Here is a 22959-nt window from a genome sequence, read left to right as displayed (position 1 = left end):
ATCTACTTTGTACTTTATATTTCTGTGCATATGTTTTATCATATAGAATACTGCCACTTATACTGCAGTTTTGGTGAAGTGTATTTCGTTGGACAATTGGGCAGATATTTTTTATTGATTTGAGTATGCGCAGACAAAAAAACTTTGATTGTGTACTGCTGGATTTAGCCTTTGCTCTGCTATAAACAGACATTAAAATTAGAGAAATATCTGACATATTTGAAAGAACTGCAAGCAGTCTTCCAGTATCACCAAGGAGGTGGTTAGCAGGGGAAAAGGAATAAATTATTTCACTGGTCATGACAGTCTTCTAATTTCAGTCCATGTAAGTATGAATTTTATTTACTGAAAAAATGAGACTAAAGCCATAAACAAATCACCCATCCAAAAAAGCTAGCAAAATTACATGCCAGAAAGAATTGGTAAATCATTTCTGAAAGTGATTGTTGATGCATTTACTGGACAAGCTATTAAAAGTGGTGGTGTTCTGAACATTAAATCTATCTATCTATCTATCTATCTGGGTTGGGAATTGATTAAAAAATTAAGTAATTAATCTCATCTAACATTAAAACGTAATAAAATTAATACATAAATCATAAACTAAATTTACACTGAATCACAAATCTAATGTAGAATCAACACAAATAAATATTAAAAATATAATGGCATAGTTTAAACTTAAACAATGACCTTAAGTCTGAACTTTTAACAAAGTACTACTTCAGCAAGTACAGCCTGAACTTGAACGAGTGTTGACTTTGAATGCACTGCAAAAGTCTGATTTAATTGAAAGAATAGGCATATCGTAAATGGGCATACATTAAAACTTGTTTTACAATTCCGTAAAAACTATCCTTAATTGTTCATCAAGGACTTGATAATTAGTCTCTACACAAATGTTTTTCAACTGGTGCACTGTGAAAATAACAGTGTAATGCCCTTAGGTCCTGACCTGAGAGAGATGCACTCCTCAGGTGGTCGAGACCTGTTCGAAGGGGATGGGTCTACCTGGAGAAGCCGGCATAAAATCAGCTCTGTGTTTGCCGTTTGGCAGACACAGCACTTAGAGAGCACTTTAGCTGCCATAAGACATATTGGGGCTCCATCTGCCTTGGTGCATGATCACCAGCAATTCTCTCAGTGCCAAGGGACAGTGGGCATAGACCTTTCCTCTGACCCCAGGGTCAGTAGAGTGAGGCAGAGAGAGAACCTCCAGTATGAGCGAGAAAAGGGATAAAGTAGCTGGAAAATGCATCCAGAGTGTTCACTAATTGTTGTGTCTGCAAATGGCAATCTCTCTCTCAAGCTCTACCCCCGACCCCAACTCTTGTCCCAGTCTTTCGTACAGTTTAACATGTTTATAGATTTAATCCTTTTGTGGTTGGTAGAATCGTGGTGTGCATTGGGATTTTTTGAGTTAGAGATGTGTGCCGTCACATGAAAACGGTTTTTGAAAACACTGGTCTACCTACAACTTTTCCCCTGGCATGCTAAAAAAAAAATCTCCGTAGCAGCTATCTTGCTTAACATCTGATACCGTGCATTACTTTGATGGTTATGTCACAGCTATCTCGCTTAACATCTGATACCGTGCATTACTTTGATGGTTATGTCGAGTTCTTTGAAAAAGTTAGCAAAGATACTGCAAACATGAATCATGAGTAGTGATGATCATTACACTTTTCTTTTGTACAAATTTGTCATTATATTAGGGTAGTCAGCACTCTAAGGAGGCTGGCAGGTTAAATACAGTGGTACTAGAGACTTCTTTTGGTTTTAGTGCCACTCAAAGATAACTTATTTAGCAGTTATGTAATATGACATTGATTTGATCTTCTTACAGAAATATGAAATGTGAAAAGAGAGAGAGCATAGTTTTTACCGTCACAGCTTTTCTCTGGCATTGCACCAGGACTGCCATAAACCCCCTCCCCACTCCCTTTCCTCACACTCCCCTGCAACTATATCAATATGTATAAATCAAGAAAATGAACACCACTCCTACATATTGACATGTGGCGTTATTGTTATAAACTATCTAATGCGGAGTGGTGGCTCTGAGGCTAAGGATCTGCGCTGGTATCCCGAAGGTTGCCGGTTCGAATCCCCGTCACTGCCAAAAGAGATCCTACTCTGCTGGGCCCTTGAGCAAGGCCCTTAACCTGTAATTGCTCCAGGGGCGCTGTACAATGGCTGACCCTGCGCTCTGACCTCAAGGGGTATGTGGAAAACTAACAAATACTGTTGTAAGTCGCTCTGGATAAGAGCGTCTGCTAAATGATGTAAATGTAAAATGTAAATGTAATGCGAAATGTTATACCTTTCAATGAAAATTTTATTTCATAAAAATTTTATAGGTAGAATATAAATATGGTACTTGATACGTATGTAATTGTTTAGGTGCAGACTTTAACTTATTTGTATTATTTTTTGGTAATGTTTAAAAAAAAAAACAAAAAAAAAAAAAACATGAAAATTTCACCCTAACCAAAGCACTGCCTGATGTGTTTGCCTCGTTGCCATCACTGGATGTGACAATTTTTAAAGCTAAAGTAGAATTTTGCTTCACCATCCTAATGCTTTTATTGGGCACAGCATTATAGTTGATCTCGAATGACATTAAAGATTTTTTTATTGTCAGTTTTCACGAAAACATTAAGTGGTGATTGACTTTAAAGAGCCTTTTGGAAATTTATTGGGTACAGTTATTCCGTTAGTCTTTTAATCAGTAGTTAATCCATGTCTTTAAAAAAGCTTTTTGTTATATTCTTTTTGATTCAAAGAATCTTGCATTGTGAGTGATTTTTAATGTAAGTTATCATAACTTAGTTCCTGGCATTCTGCATTAATTTTAGTCTTTTCACTTGAGTAACTCTTGGCTGTTTTTGTTTGTTTATTTACAAGTCTTAAATGAGTAAGTAGCAGTTGTTGGTTCTGGCAGCTGATCATATTAGAAATTAGTTGGTCCTAGTTGTCTAAACTGTTTAAAGCAGGTAATCAGAGTTTGAATCAGAGTTTTAAATTGCCCAAAAATCCAGTGCCAAAATCTGTGCTGACTTTTAAAAATCTCATACTGATCTGTCTATTAACTAACAATTCAAATAAACAAGGAATCTTACACCGTATATAGTAAACTCTTTTATTTCTTTGGCTTGAAATAACCGCTGATTAAGAAATTGTCAGCTACAAAAAAGAGCAGTACTTTGGCCTTCCACAGCCAAATTTATACATCTAATTTTAAATCTGTTTTGTAAAAAGTTTATCTCAGTATTTATTTGTTTGTCTTCTGAATGTTCTTTTTAAATTCAATAACCTAACCTTTGCCAATGCATTGCATGCAAAAGAACTGTTGTACTTACATTTATGTGATGTCATTTGAAGCTTTTTAGTTTCATCCATACATAGACCATTTATGCATGTCAAACCAAAGCATGTCAAACTTTGAAAAGCTGCAGTATATTGTACATATTCTCAGATTAAAGCTTATTTTCCTATTGGAGTTTACAGTTCTGCAAAAGTAGTATCTTTTTCGACTTGTGTCTTCAAGATCTCTGCTACCTCACAGACCTAGCATCCTAGCTAGCATCCATTCGACTCCCAAGCCTGGATGTTGGTCATGTGTAATTTGCACAGTTTTCCTGTGTCTGTGCGAGTTTTCCTTAGTGTACTTCAGTTTTCTTCCCACACATCCTAACATGTGGTGATCAGGTTAAATGGCACCTTCAAACTGGCTCCAGTCCAAGTGCAAAGACGGGTGTGGGTGTGTATGTGACCGAGCCTGACTTGTGCTGAAGTGAAGCAGGGCTGTTTCCTGTCTTGTGCCCAATGCTGCTAAGATACTGTGTGCCCCCTACTACCCTAATTTGAATTAAATAGGTTTGAGAATTTTATGCTATAGTTAATTTGTAATGTACACTTACTATGAAGTGTATTAATATCAAATGTTAGCATATTTTGGAAAAAGCTTTGTGCACAATTTAATGTCATATATACATACTGTGTGTGTGTGTATTTACAATATATATATATATATATATATATATATATATATATATATATATATATATATATATATATATATATACATACACACACATACACATATACATACAGACATATATACATACAAATATATATGTATGTGTGTGTATGTATGTATGTATGTATGTGTATATGTATATATATATATGTATATGTATATATATATATATATATATATAATATAAACATTATAGAAAATAAACAGTTGTTTGTATTTCTAAAAAAACAGGAGACCTTACTTTTGGGAATGCCCTCATATATTAATTATGCAGTATGTACTATTCTAAGGGGCTTTTCTATTTTCAGTCACTCAATCAGTAGTAATCTGCTAAGCATTTTTATACTTGTTTATAAACACTTTGAGAGACCATATTGCATATTAAGCATTATTCTGGCAACATATTTAATCACACTTGAACTAATGTTCTTTGTAAACACAAAGTATATAACGGAACCTAATATTGTAGAATACCAGTATTATACCCGTTTATAAGGAGAGAGGAGATATTCAGGATTTCAGAAACTATAGAGAGCTAAAAATGATGTCACACATAATGAAAATTTGGGAAAAGGTTATAGAGAGAAGGCTTAGGGAAGAGACCATCATAGTGGAGGAGCAGTTTATTTTTATGCCAGGGAGAGGAACAGCTGATGCAGTTATTGCATTGAGACAGCTCATATAGAGAAGCATCAAGAAAAACAGAGGGGTTTTCTTATGGTGTTTTGATGATTTGGAGAAGACTTCTGATATAGCAGCATGTCAAAAGGGGTTGCACGAAGGATATAGTAGTGTCAGAGAAGTATGTGAAGATTGTCAACGTAGGAGTGAGTGAGGACCTGGGTTAGAACACGTGTTGGGGTGATATACAAGATCCCTGTTAGATTATATTTTAAGCTCTTAACTTTTTGATGTGGTTATGGATTTGTTGACTCATGGGATCAAAGCTCAATCTCCCTGATGCATGCTTTTTACTAACAACATTATTTTGAGTAGAACGAGAAAGTAGGAAGTGGAGAGGAAGGCAAAAGAATAGAAAAGGCTTTGGAAGATGGAGGACTAAAGATAAATAGGAGGAAGATAGAATATGTAAGATGTTATTATGACCAGGAATCCGAAGATAGCTTGTAGGGTGAGCTGTTGAAAAGAGTTTAAATATCTAGGATCAGTGGTAGTCGAAGATGGAGATTTGGATGCAAATATAATTCTCAGAGTTTAGTATGGATGAAAGAATCCGAGGAAGATATCAGGAATATGGTGTGATCGAAGAATAAAGGCAAAGGTTAAAGGTAAGGGTTTTAAGAGTGGTAAGACAAGCAATTGTGAATGGAGCTGAGACACTGGAAGAAATGAGACAGTTGAGGCGGATGCACAGAATTACAAAGAATGACTGAATAAGCAGTGAGATGATCAGATGTAGAATAAAATTAGGAGAGATTTCTAAGAAATCCACAGGAAAGTGGGTTGAAATGGTATGGATGTGTGACGAAGAGAGACGATTAATATGTGGATAAAAGAGTAAAAGAATTGAAGGTACCTGTATAGAGAAAGAAAGCTGGGGATGCTGAATTATCGGTGGATGGATAATGTAAAAGACAATTTGAAAGAAAGGGTCTAACTGGGGAAGAAGTGCAGCACTGAGCTGTATGGAGAGGGTTGATCAGGCACATCGACTCCACATAGAATTGGGAAGAGATGAAGACGCTAAATGCAGAAACATCATTACTATTGAAAGGATTCCATGCTTGGGAACATTTTGAAAAAATCCTAGTAAATAAAGTTGATTTGCCTTTAGTGAATCAGTTACCACACCAAGGAAACAATTCTGTCAAAACTGACAAGAATACCCTCAATGAATGTAATTTGTTTCTATTCAGTAATATAATTACCTCTGATATCTCTGTTTATCAGTCTTGTTTGTTTTTGCTTACCAAGATATCACTGTTAATAATGTAGGCTATAAAGCATTTTCCCTTTTTTCATTTATAGCTGTGATTGTGTACATAGTTTTCTATCTGTATATTTATTCTGCATATAGTAATGTTTAATGTTGAAGCAGCCCCTCATTAAATCTGTGATATCTGAGGTGCCTAAACATTTCCACTTTTCATTTTTATGTTGCTACTTAATATGTTTTTAATAATGTGCTCTCTTTTTGTTGGTTGATGTTGGCCAATTTAGTAACATTTTTGACATGATTCCTAATTGTTCTGTAGCTTGTTTTACTTGCTATATCAGAGCTCATAGAAAACATAACATTCAAATAAATGCCTATTTATATAGCTTTATGAAGATCAGGGGTCCTCAGTCACAGTCCTGGAGGGCCACAGTGGCTGCAGGTTTTAAGTCTAACCCGGTTGCTTAATTAGAAAGCAATTCTTGCCAGTAATTTAACTTCATGGCTTGTTAGTGCTTTAACTCTGCTATGTCAGGTAATTCTCATATCTTAGATTTTCTTCCCCTTTCTAATATCATCCAAATGATTTGAAGGCTAAAATGCATGAGTAATTCTCAGTCCTTCACTTTTTTCTCTTCACTTTCCTTCCAAGTATTTAATTAAGCCCAATAGTGCATGATAAACACACATGGGTGTAAATGGAGAAATGCTGGTCTCTTTTGTCATTTGCATCTTATTGCTAATTAGGAGCAATTAAAAACCAAGAATACAGCTGTATAAGACTAAAATAAGCAATAAGGGTTCAAAATCTTAACGAGCGAGACAACTAAAGGGAAGCAGAAGTGTTACTTGAGCAATAAGTGCTTCTTATTAAGCAACTGGGTTGGAGCAAAAACCTGCAGCCACTGCAGCCCTCCAGGACCGTGATTGAGGACCCCTGATCTAGATGAACAAATAAGCAATTATGTAACAGTGCATCCATATAATTATGATTACTTACTTACAGTGCAGGACTACTTTAATTTCTTTACTTATTCGGTTCAAGAAATTAAGACAACATCTTCATACATTTAGTTTACCAGACGTGTTAAGGTCTTACCCTTTAATCTGTGTACATTCTTATGCTTTAATGTATTTTTTCTTTCATTAAAGTTAAGCACCACAGTCAAAAGCAAATCTTTTTTCAAGCACATGGTAATTTTAATTTTAAAGGCTATGAATTTTTAACTATAAAAGCCCTTTGCGGAGTTTGCTACCAGTGCATCCATGGCTAGTTCGGTGAAGTTCTACATCATATCCATTTTTGTGTATTTCAGTATGGAAACGATTAGAAAACTCCGGTGTGGACAAAGATCATTGATCATGCAGTAGTGTGGATGTTAACTGTAGGAGTGTGTGTTTGGGGGTATTGGGGTTTCAGTATTTTGATAACCAACAGGTTTTGTTTGTAGTCGCAAACCACACACAAAATTTTAAAAACGTAGTTGATGGGTGGACTGGTATCTGATACAAACCTTTGAGAAGTAAAAGCAGGACACAACCGAATTGACAGTGGGTGAGTGTTGCAAACATTCCTGGGAAAACACTGCACATGTTTTGTTCTAACCAGTTATGGCAATAAGGGGTTTTAAGTCCTTCTAAATTTTTTAGCAAAAAGCACAAGGAAAAAAAGTTTGTTGTACAAATTACATTGTGCTAGTCTTTTTCCCTACACCACCAATAGTACACCATCTAGTTTAGTCAGCAGTGATAAACAATTTAGTGATTGCCCATGATTATTGTGATTATCAGTGACAATATATTTTATAAATGTAAACATTTTAATTCCTTTGGTACTTACAGATATTCAGCAGAGTTCAAGTTTATTATCATGTGCACATAGTACAATGAAATTCTTAACTTGACTGTCTCCTCAGAACAGTGAATTTAGCTAATACAACTATGCCTAATGGCATTAAATTATCCTGTGAATAATTTGGTAATTTTTCATATGGATGAAACAATTGCAATTGCGTTACAGAAGTAAATTACCCAGGAAATGCTCTCAATATTAAGATACAACTTTTCTACAGATTTTGTTATATAAGCACCTATTAAATAACCAATTTAATATTTACAATCCATGCTACTTGACTTCATAGCAGAACACAACTTTCCATTTGCTGTGGCCCGTTCACATCAGTGGAATTCCCAAAAACGCCAAGCCATGATCAGGGTGACTTCTGGAGGCTAGTAACACCTTGAAAGTCACATATAGTTTGACATATACATTTATATTGGAGACTAGCTGATTACCCAGTAGCTTCGCTCACTGAGTGCAAGGGAAAAAAATGAAATATAGTATTTATAAAAATAAGTTTAATTGCCAATTTTATTTTTCAACAAATAAAAAGCACTTACAATAACATAGAAATCAATATAAACATCATTATCATATGAGAATATGAAGTAATATATAAGAAGCACATTGCATATAAATATAAATTATTAAACAGTAAAATCTTCTTCTATAATATGCTACCGTGGCTGTTCGTTTGTCTGTCCTGGATTTTAAAATCACCTGTAGCTCGCAAACTGTTTCACCTATTGACTTGAAATTTGGTACACATATACTACGTGACGTCTACTATCCGCTTTCAGGGTGATGATTTTATTACTCTTTTTATCTTTATTTTATTTTATTGTAGAATCAACTCTCGGCAGCACGCAGCAGGGCGGCCGTGCAGCGGATGCATACGGGCGCCGTTCTCATTCCCTACCACCTTCGCTAATCATTCTTGAGGCAGATTGAAGACTTAAGTGCCAGATTAAGTGAAAGGTTAAAGAAAACATACTAAGTAATTGCAACATAAAAACTAATCAGTTTTAACACGAAAAGATGCCGACGAAAGAGAAGCAGCGGGCCGCTAGGGTGGAGTAAAGAAGAGCTGCTCAGGAAGCAGCAAGCGCATCAACCTCTGAGCAAACGAATGCTAAATGTACAGAGTAAGAGAATGAAAACTATTAATGCTCAAGTCAAGTGTAAACGTGCAGTGCGCAGTTACTGGTATTTTGATAAAAGAATTTGAACAACATATAAGAAGAGTATAAATTATTAAACAGTAAAACATTAACATTTAAGAAGTAAAGATACATTAAGTACTACTGCAGTGTTATCGGGTATACTACATTTTTTGTTTGCCCATTACGTGCATAAATGTATAAATTTTTTGGTGTACCTACTCGAGAACAAGCAACATATAACTGACCGTGGGAGAAGCATGGATTTTAAACACGCGTTGAGTTCATTTGCTGGTGTCCCTCGTGGAATAACTGGTAATGTTTGACGAAAATCTCCTGCGAGTAAAACGACAGTACCTCCCATTATTTTGGTAGGGTCTCTGAGATCTTGCATTGTTCGGTTCAAGGCTTCATAAGCTCTTTTGTGTGCCATGGTGCACTCATCCCAAACTATTATCTTTGAATGTTGCAAGACTTTTGCCTTTCCAGAGCCCTTGCATATGTTGCAAATTGGATTTTCGTCGTGAGCGAGGTTTAATGGTAATTGCAATGCTGAATGTGCTGTACGGCCTCCATCTAATAATGTAGAAGCGATTCCCCATGACACTACAGCCAGAGCTATGTCACCATTCGCTCGGCAAGAATTAGGTTTATTAAGAATGTGTTTCCTGTTCCTCTGTGGTCATACGTAATTTCCGTTTCAAGCGCGAAAAGAATTTTATATATATATAGATTACATACATAGGTAGCATACGAAGATGCTTAATGAATATTACTAAGTCTCTGCAGAAAGAGCACCTTGCTTTCCCCCTAGTGTCATTATAACTTTTTTTTTATATGTTTATTTATTTATTTATTTATTTAATAAAATCAGGCGGGAGAAGCACTTAAGCAAAACTCAGCAACCCAGTATCTAGAGCAGGATAAAAGGTTAAAGCTTGTATTAGTAAGAACACAGACACATTCAAAGTATTAAAAATAATTAATTTCAGCATTATTCTGAATAAGGAAGTGAAGACTTTTTTTGTTATTAGTGCTAAAGGCCATGATGTTAATTCTTCAAGAAGTTGTAAGAAATTGAGATTAAATAGACAATGAAAATAAGACCAGTAAATGAAAATGGAATATGTTAAAGCAAAATCAGTTCTGTATTGGTGAGTCCTAATATGTTGTAGTTATGTATTATAGAGTTACTAAGAAGTCAGTATGATTTGGATATTCATTATGCATAGTGTCTGTTGCCCAGGTAGAATTGTACAGATTTCTAATTGTGTATTAAATCAAGTTTTACAGTGACTAACCCTAAATTATGTCCTTAAAGGTGTCTTGTAAACGTCACTACTATCACACAGATGTTTAAGCTTTTTTTCTCACTGACCACTTTCATCACTGTATTTGTCAGGTAGACCATTTAGAACATGCAGGTGGTGCTTAAACAGTGTCACTGGTTTGTCTGTTTTGTAAATAGAGATAGTAGGTATGCCCAAACTATTGTGTACATTTTAAACAAGAAAAAAGAAATACAACAAATATTTTCGTTTTATATAATTGTTGTGGTGTGTCTTTTTCATTAAAGGAAAAGGCAAAATTTATCAATATTTTTGAAAGGTATACTAAAATTCTTGAATCAGATTTACTGTATTTTTTTATACATACAGTGGTGTGAAAAACTATTTGCCCCCTTCCTGATTTCTTATTCTTTTGCATGTTTGTCACACAAAATGTTTCTGATCATCAAACACATTTAACCATTAGTCAAATATAACACAAGTAAACACAAAATGCAGTTTGTAAATGGTGGTTTTTATTATTTAGGGAGAAAAAAAAATCCAAACCTACATGGCCCTGTGTAAAAAAGTAATTGCCCCCCGAACCTAATAACTGGTTGGGCCACCCTTAGCAGCAATAACTGCAATCAAGCGTTTGCGATAACTTGCAATGAGTCTTTTACAGCGCTCTGGAGGAATTTTGGCCCACTCATCTTTGCAAAATTGCTGTAATTCAGCTTTATTTGAGGGTTTTCTAGCATGAACCGCCTTTTTAAGGTCATGCCATAGCATCTCAATTGGATTCAGGTCAGGACTTTGACTAGGCCACTCCAAAGTCTTCATTTTGTTTTTCTTCAGCCATTCAGAGGTGGATTTGCTGGTGTGTTTTGGGTCATTGTCCTGTTGCAGCACCCAAGATCGCTTCAGCTTGAGTTGACGAACAGATGGCCGGACATTCTCCTTCAGGATTTTTTGGTAGACAGTAGAATTCATGGTTCCATCTATTACAGCAAGCCTTCCAGGTCCTGAAGCAGCAAAACAACCCCAGACCATCATACTACCACCACCATATTTTACTGTTGGTATGATGTTCTTTTTCTGAAATGCTGTGTTCCTTTTACGCCAGATGTAACGGGACATTTGCCTTCCAAAAAGTTCAACTTTTGACTCATCAGTCCACAAGGTATTTTCCCAAAAGTCTTGGCAATCATTGAGATGTTTCTTAGCAAAATTGAGACGAGCCCTAATGTTCTTTTTGCTTAACAGTGGTTTGCGTCTTGGACATCTGCCATGCAGGCCGTTTTTGCCCAGTCTCTTTCTTATGGTGGAGTCGTGAACACTGACCTTAATTGAGGCAAGTGAGGCCTGCAGTTCTTTAGACGTTGTCCTGGGGTCTTTTGTGACCTCTCGGATGAGTCGTCTCTGCGCTCTTGGGGTAATTTTGGTCGGCCGGCCACTCCTGGGAAGGTTCACCACTGTTCCATGTTTTTGCCATTTGTGGATAATGGCTCTCACTGTGGTTCGCTGGAGTCCCAAAGCTTTAGAAATGGCTTTATAACCTTTACCAGACTGATAGATCTCAATTACTTCTGTTCTCATTTGTTCCTGAATTTCTTTGGATCTTGGCATGATGTCTAGCCTTTGAGGTGCTTTTGGTCTACTTCTCTGTGTCAGGCAGCTCCTATTTAAGTGATTTCTTGATTGAAACAGGTGTGGCAGTAATCAGGCCTGGGGGTGGCTACGGAAATTGAACTCAGGTGTGATACACCACAGTTAGGTTATTTTTTAACAAAGGGGGCAATTACTTTTTCACACAGGGCCATGTAGGTTTGGATTTTTTTTCTCCCTAAATAATAAACACCATCATTTAAAAACTGCATTTTGTGTTTACTTGTGTTATATTTGACTAATGGTTAAATGTGTTTGATGATCAGAAACATTTTGTGTGACAAACATGCAAAAGAATAAGAAATCAGGAAGGGGGCAAATAGTTTTTCACACCACTGTAAATTTTATATTTTAATTTCATTTTTAATATAGAAAAAAAGATTTGTTGTTATGTCCTGTTCATTTCTTTTAATTACTGAAATAGAATAAATATTTTCCTATTGTGTATGCTTTTTAATAGTGCGTAATTTAGAAAATGTTAAGGTGACTTGAATTTATTTTTTTGTTGTTAGTTTTGACGTTCCAATGGTTATTGGCTTTATAAATGTTTTCTCCAAGATATTCAAGAGTTGATCAAAAACTTTGAAGCCTGATGTGCTAAGAGAAATACCAGTAAATTCAAGTATATTTTCCCTGAGTACTGATACACTTGTACAGTTCACAAAGTTTTTCTTGATTTGACATCTTCATCATTGCCGTAAAATGTCCCACAGAGGTAGTGCTTTATATTAAAGGACAGATGGTAGGTCTAGGTCTAGAGAATAGTAAGGGTGCAAGCTTTCCATTGATGGCAACAGTAAGTTCCACTGTCTTTTGCAAAATGGGTTTTCCCATTTTCCTTAAATGTAAACTTGTGCCCTACTCCTATAAATCTTTTTGAAGGCAATCCATTTAAATCATTAATGACTTCTTAAAATAATTAAAAGAATTGTAATTAAACATTATTTTTACTTAAAACCGTTTACATTTAAACTTACTCTAACCTTTATCATTCTCATGACCAGTTACATTTACAAAGAAAATGGAAGTAATTTAGTTATTTGAAGAGTTTAGTACTATGAGTCTATTTGAGATTATTGAAGTAATTATTAGAGCAATGTTTGACAGTTTCCTGTTTAATATCATTTTGTAGCTCTAGACTAATATGAATCAAATAGTATTGCATCATTTTTCTACTGTATGAATACTGTAGTAAAAGTATACTAAGTTGCACGGTGTGCAGTTAGATTCTATCACTGTACTACATGAGCTGATCCTTCTTTATTAATATGATCCGTTTCTAGCATTGGCTTTCAGACCATATCTCTCTTAAAGCAAATGATTTATTCTTTCCTTTGAAAGTTGTATGTGTGTTTTATATCATTTGATACTAAGTAAAAATGTAATATAATGCAGCTTTTTTATTCATGTTTCATATTTTTGATTTTCATTTCAAAAATGACCATGTAAAAGTTGACTAAAGTTCATTGTTCAGATAATTGGAAGACTGTGTGTAATTATTGCCTTGCAGCATAAGCAACGCTGTCCTGTGCTGGAAGACCAGCTGGTGGACCTGGTGGTTTATGCAATGGAGAGGTCTGAAACTGAGGAGCAGTTTGATGATGGTGGAACCAGCCAATTGCTTTGGCAGCATCTGTCTAGCCAGCTTATTTTCTTTGTGCTCTTTCAATTTGCCAGCTTCCCTCATATGGTTTTGTCACTCCATCAGAAGGTAAGGGTTATGTTTGGTGTTTTGTATTAACCATATTAAATCTTTGAAGCTCCTTTTGTTATCCCATATACACTTCTGAAGTTTGTTATATCTATATGGAATATGTCTTAAACTGACTATTTCAAAACCTGGATCCTGCTAACATTGACTTTTACCTGTTATGGCGTTGCATAGTTGAGCATTTGACAGATTTATAATTGTATTGTTCTTGTAGCTCTTAGTCTCTGTCATAGAGGACTGATGCAACTGCAGCATTAAGTTCTAAGTTAATTGACAATAATTGAATAATTGTACTTTTTTCTTCATTTTCACTTTGGAGGTTACTGCAACACATAACATTTAAGAGAATGTGTTGTGTGAGTTTACTGCTCTTCTGTAAACTCATAAGAGCTACCCTGGTTGTCCATTTAACCGGTTTCAGAGTTGCTGCTCCACACACTCATGGTTGAGTATATACTGTGACAAACAAATTCAGGAGCTGACAGTCTAACAGACTATAAGCCAAGCTCAAAAAAACAGTTTTTCAAAGGAGAGATTTTTCAATAAAGGGGGACTCTAAAAAGAAAGCTGATGGTTTTTCTACATACATTTGTTCATCAAAGAGTTTACTTATTACCCACACATAGGACATGCTCTGGTTTTGGATGTATCAGGTCTGTCTTGTGTTGTTTCTGTGGCTTTCTTTAATTCCTTACTTGGGTAAAGCAGGGTAAGAAAACTGAGAAAATATACTGAAAATTGCTTTGTACACAGAATTTGCCAATACTGTAATTATATTTTAAAGAAATAATGTATCACTTTTATATATATTTCTGTTTAACAACATGATCGAGTATTTGTCCTCATTTAATAATGTGTGTTTTCCTAAAGTGATGCCCTCACATAAACACAAGTGTTTTCTGTGAATTAAAAAAATAGCTGGCCTGCTCTGGTGTTTTATAATTAAAACCTTGGGGCATGTAACACCAATGAAAAATAAAAGCCTAAAAAGTTGCTGAATATGTCCACTTTGAAATGGCAAAAGTTTTGATCTAAAAAAGAAATGCCTTCCATGTTTGCAAAGCATGTTTGTAATAAGGTCACCAGAAGTGGGAGTTCAGAGTGTTGTTTGTAAATGGGTGCAAAATTGGCTAAGACACAGGAAGGATAGGGTTATAGTGGGACAAACTGTATCAGAATTGGCTGATGTTAAGAGTGGTGTCTAGCAGGGGTCAATTCCATGACCGCTGCTATTTATATATGTGGATTGGCAGATAATATACAGTAGAATTCGTTATAGAGGGACTTCTACAGCATACAGGCTTGGATATATTTGTGGCAGATGAAATTTAATGTAAGTAAATGTTACGTCTTACATGTAAGAATAAGTGATACTAGGTTTGAATATACAATGAGGTGTCTGAAAATTGAAAGTACATCTTATTAGAAGGATTTAGGAGTCATACTGGACTTGACACTATCAACTGCCAGACATTGTTCAGAAGCCATTAAGAAAGCTAACAGAATGTTAGGTTATATAGCATGATGTGTAGAGTACAAATCCAAGGAGGTTATGCTGAAGCTTTATAATGCAATTATTAGACCTCACCTGGAATACTGTGTGCATTTTTGGTCTCCAGGCAATGAAAAGGACATAGCAGCATTGGAAAAAGTCCAGAGAAGAGCAACTAGGCTGATTCCAGGACTATAGGGGATGAATTACGAAGAAAGCAAAATTTTAACCTTTTCAGTTTAAGCAAAAGCAGAGTTAGAGGAGACATGATTGAAGTGTTTAAATTTATTAAACGAATTAGTGCAGTGGATCAAGACCCTTCAAAATAACTTCATTAAGAACACAGAGACACGGTTGGAAACTTGTTAAGGGTAAATTTCGCACTAACATTAGGAAGTTTTTCTTTACACAGAGAACCATTGACACATGGAATAAGCTACCAAGTAGTGTGGTAGACAGTAGGACTTTAGGGACTTTTAAAACTAGACTTTGTTATTTTGTAGGAATTAAGTTGATAAAATTGGCAAGCTTTGTTGGGCTGAATGGCCTGTTCTCATCTGAATTGTTCTGTTGTTCAAATGAAAATAATCATTTAATTTCAAATTCCTGATACTGTTTTTCTGGGGGTAAAGATGTGCTTTTATTCACTTTTGTGGTAGTAGTGACTTAGTGGGAGCAGTTCTCACATAAATACGGGATTAAATCAACACAACAGAAAACACGTTGCGGGACAAGTGTAGCATGATTTGCTTTATCGAGAGGAAAGCGTGTCCCTAATTGTTTACAGCAATAAGCACCATTATTATGAAGAGAAAAACTAAAAATATCAGTATTAATTTTTGGTATTGCATGTCATCATAGACTTAAGTGTTTTGATGGGAATCTGTGTATATCTACAGAAACTACAATGATAAAAGCATTTGCAAATGGCTAGAGTAAGTTCCATCTAAATCTTATGACTTTTCACTAGATGAGTATGCAGTCATATCAAGAGGCCAACAATGTTTATTTTCTGTCATCTCCTAAATCTAATATCACTATGTTGCTTATGCTATTCTAATGTTTCCATATCAATGCCTATACATCCTTTTATCTTTAAAACCAATAATATTCTTTGACAGAATACTTTGCAATGTTTAATGCTTTCGGCAACAACATCAATACAAGAGTACAGTCTAATAGAATTGCATGTTTTTGCTATATGACTTTATGGTTTTGTTTAACAATCTGTCAAATAATGTTGGGGTATGTAGTGTATTGTGTTTGTGTATATATAAAAAGTTTCTGTAATGCAGTTTACTTTTTATTTAGTTGGGTCCATTTTGCATATTTATACTTTTTTTTCCATTAATTTACACTGAAAGCTCCTTATCCAGTTCTCAGTTTAAAAATAAGAATATGCTTCTTCACAGCTGGCAGGTCGTGGCCTCATTAAAGGAAGGGATCATCTGATGTGGGTACTACTACAGTTTATTTCTGGCAGTATTCAGAAGAATGCACTGGCTGACTTCCTCCCTGTCATGAAATTATTTGATCTTCTATATCCGGAGAAGGAGGTAGTGATTACCAGGCTATATCTTTTTTTCCCCCCACCCTCTTCTGTTATTAATTCTTAAGTGTATTTTCCTTGACTGTTGATATTAAAACTGCTGCTGTTGTACACATTTGCCATAAACCACAGTATTCACTAATTGTTTTTGTACATTATGTGCATTCAAGTAGAGATAATTGCTAAAAAAAAAAAGTAACAGAATTTAGTATTTTTCTGTTATTTTTCTATTAGTAAACACTAATAATGACAAAGTAATAACTTAGTGCATTCAGTCCATTTTGCAAAGTAGATATAATGAGAAAATAAGTGTGCCAAATAAATGTAAATATGGTGTAATCTGTGCGCTTGCCATTTTAGGAGAAATGTGAGGTTGCTGTTGATTTGCTGCTTAGTCCAAAGAAATAGCAATCATAGAATAAGTATATTGAGTGTGTATTTCATCTGCATCAGTGCAAATACTTTGACATCACAACATGCCACTTCTGGCTTGATTGTTTATTATTTTATATAATGAACTATCTGGGTACATGGAACCGTCTGAGGTGGAGGGAAGTACAGGGGAGGTCACTAAATAAATTCTCTTAGGAAAAACCTTTCAGCCCCAAATTTTCACTGACTAAACCCACCATGGACAACAACTTTGCATACCTGTGCCAAGTTCCAAAAATGCTTCTTAAGAGTACTGCCCAAATATAACAAGAATGTGGGCACTAAATTAAGTTCCCGAGGGGAAGATTTCAGAACAAAACATAGCCTGGAGAATTTAGAATTTTGACAAACAAGTAATTCAATAGGTGACAAGTGAAGGAGGAGAACCTAGTATTGCCATTCATATTGACCTATCTGCTGATCAACATGACATAGAAAGTTGAATGTGATGTTTTTTGAAAGTTGGCACACACCACTTTTAGTATGTAACAACCTGTCAGTCAAATTAAACGACATTGAGTCAGAATATTCAAGAATGCCTAGTGGGGTGTGGTGGTCAAAGTTTAGCCAACTTTGAAGGAAGAAAGTAAAACATTGTGGCACGTACAAGGGTGTGCAATGTGGCATTTTACTGAAGTTTAATATAATTGTGAATAACTAAATACTTTTATGCATTTTTTAATAGCATTATATTGTGGGTGTAAGAGTTTTAAAAATAGGGATTTATTCATTTTGTTATTTCTTTTCGTTCTTCTCTGCTGTCTTTCTTTGTGTAGTGTTTGATTTTCTTTTCCATTGGATGACATTCCTGTTTAATTTCGCAGTAAACAATTTTATACACCTCTGAAATTAGTATATGGTATCTGTTGTTGCTCCAACCCCTCATACAGTGCTGTGAAAAAAAAGTATTTTCTCCCCTTCCCGATTTCTTATTTTTTGCATGTTTGTCACACTTAAATGTTTCAGATCATCAAATAAATTTAAAAATTTTTTAATTTGTTTTTTAAATCAATATGCTGCTGATGGGATATGTGAATTTCCCTTTCTATCTATCTATCTATCTATCTATCTATCTATCTATCTATCTATCTATCTATCTATCTATCTATCTATCTATCTATCTATCTATCTATCTATCTATCTATCTATCTATCTATCTATCTATCTATCTATCTATCTATCTATCTATCTATCTATCTATCTATCTATCAAGTGTGGCTAGTAAAATTGAACTTAGCTTTCCAAAAAATGTGATTAACCACAGTTTCTTCATAATTTAACAATGGGGGCAATTACTTTTTCACATAGGGCCATGTAGGTTTCTATAGTTTATTTTCCTTAATAAATAAAATAATCACTTAAAAACTGCATTTTGTGTTTACTTGGGTTATTTTTGTCTAATATTTAAGTTTGTTTGATGATCTGAAACAATTAAGTGTAACAAACATACAAAAAATAAGAAATCAAGAAGGGGGAAAATACTTTTTCACAGCACTGTATGTATTTTGCTTTTTCCATTAATTCTTGGTTGTTTAAAACTATGATACTTTTATTCAAACAAATGCAAACAGAATATTGTCTGCTGTTTGAAGCAGAGTGGAAATGCTGCTCTTTCTAAATAAGAACCTGCCTTTTTCATTTGCAAAGGAGAAGAAAGAATTAAAATCTTTTTTTTTTCTCAAAAATTGTTTATGTATATGTGAACATGCCAATCACACTTTAAGAACAAAACAATCGGGGTGAGACCATTTAGAAAGAATGGTCTCGGTGTGATACCATGGAAAACATGGAGCAGTTCACATGAGGTATTAATGTGATGCAACATGGGATCGATCTAGCTACATGAAATTCTGTGCCATAAAAGTGAAATTGTGAATGCTTTGGTAGTTACAGTAAGCATCTGCTGCCAGTAATTAGTAATATTCCTTTTACAACATAATGAGTTGAGGATTGACATGGAGCATTAAAAACAATAAGATTGTAAAAATATATATATGTACATAGGTACAATAGTGACACAATTCACATTATTCAACACGCACAATTACCAGTCAATCAATCAATCAGTCAACTTTATTTAAAAGTACAAAATCACCATGCAGCATGGTCCTAATACACAATATAAATTAGAAGAATACATGAGACATGATATAAAATAAGCAAGTAAAACAAATTAAAACCGTATCAATGTTAAAGGAATAATTAATAAAATTGGAATAAAATAACATTAAAAGTTAATGTATGTCAACAAAGGAATAATGTAATAAGGAACATTAAAAAGATGATAGATCTGACAGAATTCTAAGGCACATTGTAATGAAGGGAGTAAAGGTAGGGTTTAAGTCTTGATTTAAAAGTCTTAATTGAGTGTGCTTCTCTTACACATAATGTGTAGGCCAGGTATAAGGTGCATGATAGGCAAATGCTGTTTGACAAACTAATTTGTTTCTAAACTGAGGGAATGACCAAAAGACCAGCATTAAGAGAATGAAGAGTATGTACCAGAGTGTATGGTGTAATTACCTCAAGGCCTGGTATGTTAAAAGAAGAACTTTAAAATCAGCTCATGCTTGTACTGGGAACCAGTGAAGGAAAGCTATAACTGGTGTTTTAAGCTTAATTTGTTTCGTTTTTGTCAAGATTCAAGATGCAGCATTCTGAAAGAGCTGAAGACTTCTAGTGGCACTACTAGGAAGACTGGAGAAAAGGGCATTATAATAATCAAGTCCAGAAAAAACAAATACACGTATCAATGTTTCAGCATCACGCAGAGATAGAATAGATCGGATTCTTGCAATATTACTAAGATGAAAAAACGCTGTCTTGGTAATAGCCTTGATATAAGACTGGAGTGTGAGACGATTATCAAAAAATACTCCCTGGATTTTTAATTGTTGAACTTTCACAGATAGAACAGCCATCAAAATTAACACTCTGGTTCTCACACAAATGTCCATATTTGGCTGGTCTCACAACCAGTAATTCTGTTTTATCAGCATTTAAGAGTAGAAAGTTCATACTCGTCCATTTTTTAATTTCCGACGGACATGCCTTTAAATTTAGCTGTTGGGAAAGGTTTCATGGAAAATTAGCACCATATTTACAAATGATGTCACCAAGGGGAAGCATATAGATGGAAAAAAGCATCGAGCCAAGAACTGATCCCTGGGGTACAACAAACTTCAGAAAATTCAGAGATTTCATTGTTGTAACTTTCACATTGAGTTCTGTTTGATAAATAAGAATGAAACCATGAAAACGCCGTTCCCTGGATGCCAATATGTTTTTCCAAGTGGCTTAAAAATATGCCATGGTCTACACTGTCTAGACTCTACAGTGTCAAAAGCAGCACTTAAGTCAAGAAGCAGCAACACTGCAGGAGTGCAGAAATCCAATGCCCGACTCGTCCGACACGGGTAAATTGACTGTCGGACAAGCATGTTTTTCTGTTTCAGTTGTCCGTGGACAAGTGCAGTTTTCTGGAGAAAAATATTATATGTGCTGTGCAGGACACATTTTACCACTACTTTCACATTTTAAACATTTGAGTGCGTACTTTGTGCGGAAACAGTCTACTTAGGCATGTACTCCATGTCTCAAATTGGTCTTCAATATTGTTTACAAAATGACGGCTGATTTTTCAAAGGGGAAGCACTCTTACGGTCTTATATAAGTATTTTACCCTAATACTTACATGCTTGGAGATGCGGTCATTTTTTTCATGCCGACATTACGATGTAATCTGATGATTTTTCATTATAATCGATAACTTTTATATATTACCAGTAACGGCGTACTGCACGATAACATGCAGTGAATAAATACACTTGACTTGAGCATTCCTAGTTTTCATCCTCTTTCTCTGTACGTTTAGCATTCGTTTGCTCAGAGGTTGATGCGCTTGCTGCTTCCTGAGCAGCTCTTCTTTTCTCCACCGTAGCAGCCCGCTGCTTCTCTTCTTTCGTTGGCATCTTTTCGCATTAAAACTGATTAAGTTAGTTTTTGTGTTGCAATTACTTAGTACATTTTCTTTAATTTTTTCACTTAAGCTGGCACTTAAGTCTTCAATCTGCCTCAAGAATGATTAGCGAAGGTGGTGGGGAATGAGAACGGCTCCCATACGCATGCGCCGCCCTGCTGCACACTGCCGAGAGTTGATTCAACAATAAAATAAAATAAAAATAAAGAGTAATGCAAATCATCACCCCGAAAGCGGATAGTTGACGTCACGTAGTATACTGTATGTGTACCAAATTTCAAGTCAAAAGGTGAAATGGTTTGCGAGCTACAGGTGATTTAAAATCCTGGACAGACAAATGAACAGCCACGGTAGTGTATTATAGAAGAAGATTGATAAAATTCATTGTTTCTACATAAAAATGCAGTCATTTTACTTACAATACAATTGTTTTCACCACATAACAAAGCTTGTTAGGCAGTTAATCTTTCCTGAAATTTGCAATTTCGTGTAGGTTATGATATATTGAGGAGTTAAGAAATTTATTGCGTGACAACATCAATTTTGATGAGCTGTCAATAGATCGTTTTTGATTAGCGAATATTTCATATAAAACAAGTTGGTTTCGCGCTGTCAGTTTATTAAAAATAAAGAAGAAAACATTCTAACGGTTTCCAAAGGTTATGAAATATCTATAAAAATCTTCACTGTAACTGTAGCATGTGAAACAGAACTAGTGTAGCTATAATGAAGGTATTGTTTATTAGTGAGTTAAAATGATAAGGGAATCTTTTATAAAATGTTCTAGAGCAAGATGGCAAAATACTACTCCCTGAAAGAACTTTTTTCAGTTTTAAAATGGAAGGCAGTTTTGGTATCAATAAAAGAGATCAGAAAAAATAAACTATTTTTCACTTTTGTTATTTGTTTATGGACAAGTGAATTTAACTGGCGGACAAGTGGATTTTCTAAGTTTACTTGTCCGTGGACATGTAGAAAAAAAATTTGATTTCCACACCCCTGCACTGACATCAAATTCGAATCAACAGTGATCAGCACATCATTATTTATTCCATTCAGAGCAGTTTCTGTAGAATGACAGCACTGAAAGCCAGATTGAAATTTATCAAAAAGATTATTGTCCGACAAGTAGGCATTAAGTTGATCAGCAACAGCCCTTTCAAGTAAATTAGACATAAAAGAAAGATTGGAAATTGGTCGATTAGTTATTCAAAAATCATTGGATCCAAGCTAGGTTTTTAAGCAGTGGCTTAATAATGGCCATTTTAAAAGCAGAGGGTACAGAGCCAATGGATAATTACTTACTGATAATATTCAAACTGGAACCAATTAAAACAGGAGACAGTTCCTTAAAAAGATAAGATGGTATTGGTTCTAATTTGCAGGTTGTAGGTTTGGAATCAGTTATCAGGCCAGACAAAGCCTCAGGGAAACTGATTCAGATTGTGAGAAGCTGCAAGAGGTCCAAGCCACAGTGCCTGTATTCATGAAAGTGTTGGAGGGGTCATATCTATCATTCTGAGAGGAATGTAGACCATTAATTTTATCTCTAATCAAGTCAATCTTGTATGTGAAAAATCAGCATTGAATGGAGTGCTATGTGCAGGAGTGAGCTTGACAACCCTTTTCAAACAAAAATTGTGGATTATTTCTATTAGTGTTGTTCTAGTAGTTGGTTGTTTGTTCTAGTAGGTGCTTGTTTATAATTTTTAAAACTTTCTACCGTGGCAAGATGAAAATCCTCCTGCTTTGTCATATGTAACCTGCGCTCAAGTTTGTGAGTGCACAGATATCATCTGAAAAAACATGGTGTGCATGTAATCAGGGTATGTTTTCTTATTATTAGTACAGAGTCCGATTTCGGCAATGCACTAATTAGATTATCTGTGAGATTATCAAGGGAATCATATTTTGTACTTCA

The 22959-nt window shown here is 35.0% G+C and overlaps 2 protein-coding genes across 3 annotated transcripts in view; both read left to right on the top strand.

The window, feature by feature from the left end:
* Window positions 1–22959, top strand: part of LOC114647575 (solute carrier family 35 member D3) — a 1087183-nt gene that overhangs the window by 324424 nt on the left and 739800 nt on the right. The window lies entirely within an intron of this gene.
* med23 (mediator complex subunit 23) overlaps window positions 1–22959 on the top strand; it is a 204369-nt gene that overhangs the window by 95825 nt on the left and 85585 nt on the right. For both annotated transcript variants that reach the window (XM_028797943.2, XM_028797942.2), the window contains 2 exons: window positions 13386–13586; window positions 16491–16634. In XM_028797943.2, the coding sequence (XP_028653776.1) occupies window positions 13386–13586; window positions 16491–16634 (345 nt within the window). The remainder of the gene's footprint in view (window positions 1–13385; window positions 13587–16490; window positions 16635–22959) is intronic.

This window comes from Erpetoichthys calabaricus, chromosome 3 (assembly GCF_900747795.2).
Source record: "Erpetoichthys calabaricus chromosome 3, fErpCal1.3, whole genome shotgun sequence".
Taxonomy (NCBI): Eukaryota; Metazoa; Chordata; class Cladistia; order Polypteriformes; family Polypteridae; genus Erpetoichthys; species Erpetoichthys calabaricus.
Note: the sequence above shows the minus strand (reverse complement) of the source record. Positions and strands in the feature narration are given on the sequence as shown.